Genomic DNA, 4,029 nt, shown 5'->3' with positions numbered 1-4,029 from the left:
TCTCTGACCTGTCTCTGACCTGTCTCTGACCTGTTTCTGACCTGTCTTTGACCTGTTTCTGACCTGTCTCTGACATGTTTTTGACCTGTTTCTGACCTGTCTCTGACCTGTTTCTGACCTGTCTTTGACCTGTTTCTGACCTGTCTCTGACTTGTCTCTGACTTGTCTCTGACCTGTCTCTGACCTGTCTCTGACCTGTCTCCGACCTGTCTCTGACCTGTTTCTGACCTGTCTCCGACCTGTCTCTGACCTGTTTCTGACCTGTCTCTGACCTGTCTCTGACCCGTATAGACGCCCCCCCCCCAATAAATCCCACTGTTTATTTGCACATGTTGGCCTTAACGTGTTATTTAACTTTTCTACTAACAGTTTTTTGTGACACCTGAAAACTAATTACTTAAAAACATTAAATCCTTGTAAAAAATTTTCACCTAAAGGCATAACCATTATTTCACCAGTGCAATGCATTCTGGGGTATGAAGTCCGTAGGTTGCAGTGGAGACTAAAACATAAGGCATCAAGCCTAATACGTTATAATGTACAACAATAAATTTAAATTTTTTGCTAGTTCTTGTGCCAGTATCCTTGGAGGTGTCTTTAAACCTTTATTATTATATAATGTGTAATTCTTTTAATCTATCTGAGGACGTGTTCTGATCCGATGCTTGTGGAGAACAACTTGTGACAGAAAGCAGAACTCTGTGCAGCAGAAGCTCTCTCAGCAGCATAAACGACTGGTCAGACTTTCTCCTCATCATCATTCAGTTTTTGTCATTTTTCAAAACTGATGTTCAAGCTGGATGGAGTTCGCATCAGAGCAACTTTTCTGTCATTTACCCAGAATGCATTGCAGTGCAAACAACATGGCGACGTCTTGTTTTTACAGTCCTGTATTTATAGCTGAAACAATGACTAAAGTTTGTTGTTCAAACTAGTCGGAGCTCTGTGTGAAACCAAACAATTGGTGTTTATCAGCTTCTTCATCCACTCAATGGTTTTATCTCCTACAGGGTTTCCCAGTCCACGGTCCAAACCCCTTCACGGGTTCCTGTTGGCCCACCAGCACCCAGCTGGCTGCCTCCAGAGCTTCCAGCAGTCTCCGTTCAGCAGCGTTGCCAGCAGCGTCAGCCTGGATGCTGGCATGGCCATGAGAGCTGGAGCCAGTCTGCTGGAGAGCAGTGCATTGTGGGAAATGACCTACGGAAGCCGAGCGCCAAGAGTCGGCGCTGACCTGTCATCAGGATCATCAGGGTACCAGTCGGGTACTGGCCACACAGGTCCGAACAGAAATATTTCATCAGCTGTCCTTAAATAATGAAAGAGCTAAATTAATACTGTTTAAAACAAGCAGAACAGAAGCTGAGTCAGCTAAACCACAGCTAAAGGCTAAATGTAGCAAGCTGTAGCTAAATGCTAAATGTAGCACAACTGGGGCTAAAGGCTAAATGTAAACAAAACATAGCTAAAGGCTAAATAACACAAAATTGTAGCTAAAGGCCAAACATAGGAAGACCTTAGCTAAAGCTAAATGTAGACAAATCTTAGCTATAGATTATATGTATCAACCTGTAGCCAAAAGCTGAACGTAACCAAACTGTAGCTAAAAGCTAAATGTAAGAGCTATAGCTGAAAGCTAAATGTAGCATAACTGTAGCTAGAAGCTAAATTTTTGTGAAAGCAGAATCGGAAGTTATTTTTAGATTTAGAAGCTAAAGGTGGGGGATGTTTCAACCTTTTTTTGTTGCCACGGGTTCCTGTCTGATGCAGACAGAGAGGCCCGGTTCTGCCGGGTCAGCGGTTCAGTCCATGTTTGGATTCTTCTGCAGGTTCAGATCTGACAGCGGAGCACCTGAGAGAGATCCGGAATCTGAGACAGAGACTGGAGGACTCCATCCAGACCAACGACCGCCTCCGGCAGCAGCTGGAGGACAGAATGTCCCGAACCGTCTCAGAAAAAGGTGAGTTCTGTTTGGGTCACTGAATGCGGGTCGACGGTTCTGTTTGTGCCGTCTTCACAGAACGCCTCGCGGCCAGTTTGTTTTTAGAAAAATCAAAACTGATTACTGATGTCTCCATCTTCAGGTGGTCCCACCAACATCTACATCCAGGGTCTGGACTCAGTCAGCCAGCTGTCCAGTGAGATCCGAGTCCTGAAGGAGGAGAACTTGAGTCTGCAGACGCAGCTGAAGCTCGCAGCCAGAGGTCCTGATGCTCACCTGACTTCACCTGAACCAGAAACTCAAAAATTAAAAATCACAAGTCTTTGTGCGTCTGGCTGAAATCTGTGAGCTTTCAGCTGTCATGTTCCTTCAGCAGAGGGCAGTGAGGAGGCGGAGCGTCTGAGGGAGGCGGTGCTTTTAGAGCAGTCCAGGTTCAAAGAGGCGGAGCTAGATGCAGAGAGGTGGGCGGGGCAGGTAGAACAGCTGAAACAAGACCGACAGAGGAACCAGGAAACCATCAACAGGTAGAGAAGTTGTTTTATTTTTATTTATTTTCTCTGTGAAAAGAATCGATGTGACGATGTTTGTGTCTTTAGACTCCAACACGAGGTGAGCGTCCTGTGGCAGCAGCTAAACGAGAGCCGAAAGTTGGTCCATGAGCTTCAGAACCTGCTTCAGCTGTGTGGCAGTGTCACTGGTACGTCACACACTCAGGTAGGACTAATCAGCCAATCAGCTGCTGACCTTCAGGCTGCTTCACGTCCATGGAGGAACGTCTAGAATCATCTCATCTGGGCTCATGAAAAGCTAAATGTAGCTAAACTGTAGCTTAAAGCTAAATGTAGCTAAACCGTAGCTTAAAGCTAAATGTAGCTCAACTGTTGCTTAAAACTAAATGTAGCTAAATTAGCTAAAAGCAAAATGTAGTAAAACTGTAGCTTAAAGCTAAATGTAGGTAAACTAGCTAAAAGCAAAATGTAGTAAAACTGTAGCTTAAAGCTAAATTTAGCTAAACCGTATCTTAAAGCTAAATGCAGCTCAACTGTTGCTTAAAGCTAAATGTAGCTAAACTAGCTAAAAGCAAAATGTAGTAAAACTGTAGCTTAAAGTAAAATATAGCTCAACTTTAGCTTAAAGCTAAATGTAGCTAAATTGTAGCTTAAAGCAAAATGTAGAAAACTGTAGCTTAAAGTAAAATGTAGCTAAACTTTAGCTTAAAGCTAAATGTAGCTAAATTGTAGCTTAAAGCAAAATGTAGTAAAACTGTAGCTTAAAGATAAATGTAGCTAAACTTTAGCTTAAAGCTAAAGGTAGCTAAATTGTAGCTTAAAGCAAAATCTAGTAAAACTGTAGCTTAAAACTAAATGTAGTTAAACCATAGCTAAAAGCAAAGCATAACTAATTTGTAGTTAAAATCTATGCCTAGTAACTGTAATTTTAAAGTATTGGTGCTTTGCGACTGTCTCAACTGTCCTCGGCTCCACCCACACGGCACCAGTTAAGGGCCCGCCCACTGTTGGTACCACCCCTGCTCAGCCCGGTTTATGGGTCCACCTTGTTCGTGGTTCCAAGCGGGCTGCTCCGAGGTGATGATTTTAATGTAAGCAGATAGCAGCTGTTGATTGGCCAGTGGAGCTACGTCACTGGATGACTGACCAGCAAAACTGCAAACTACATCTGAACCTCCACTTCCTCATCATGTTGATGGGCGGGGCCACAAGAAATGAGAGCATTACAGAAAGGTATCAGAGATGATGGCTACGCCTGGACATGAGCAGTACCGGGAAAAGCTAAAGAAATTGAAGTCTGATTATAGGGTGATTAAGGACCACAACGGGCGGAGTGGCTCTAACACAACGACCAGTTATGATCCCGCCCACTTTGCATTGATGATCCCGCCCACGAAGCGAGGAAACGGGTCACAGTGGCAAATCAACTCCACCTGAGAGCAGATCATACAAGAGCCAAACGGAGTCGCACCAACCAATGGCCCACCATGACCTTTGACCCCTAAGAGCTGAAGATTCATCTGTGGCAGCAGTTGATTGGTCGAGCTGACACGCCGCCTGCTGATTGGTCGAGCTGACAC

At 44.3% G+C, this 4,029-nt stretch overlaps 1 protein-coding gene across 1 annotated transcript in view; it reads left to right on the top strand.

Annotated features, from left to right (window-relative positions):
- The window catches only part of LOC119430457 (phosphodiesterase 4D interacting protein), a gene marked incomplete in the record, with an annotated part of 68,222 nt that overhangs the window by 60,130 nt on the left and 4,063 nt on the right, over window positions 1–4,029 (top strand). The window contains 5 exon segments of the mRNA XM_037697869.1: window positions 1,011–1,277; window positions 1,827–1,958; window positions 2,083–2,202; window positions 2,317–2,464; window positions 2,537–2,637. Of these exon segments, the coding sequence (XP_037553797.1) occupies window positions 1,011–1,277; window positions 1,827–1,958; window positions 2,083–2,202; window positions 2,317–2,464; window positions 2,537–2,637 (768 nt within the window).

This window comes from Nematolebias whitei, chromosome 3 (genome assembly GCF_014905685.2).
Source record: "Nematolebias whitei isolate Nwh7 chromosome 3, NemWhi1, whole genome shotgun sequence".
NCBI classification, from domain to species: Eukaryota; Metazoa; Chordata; class Actinopteri; order Cyprinodontiformes; family Rivulidae; genus Nematolebias; species Nematolebias whitei.
This window is presented reverse-complemented; position numbering and strand designations above follow the sequence as displayed.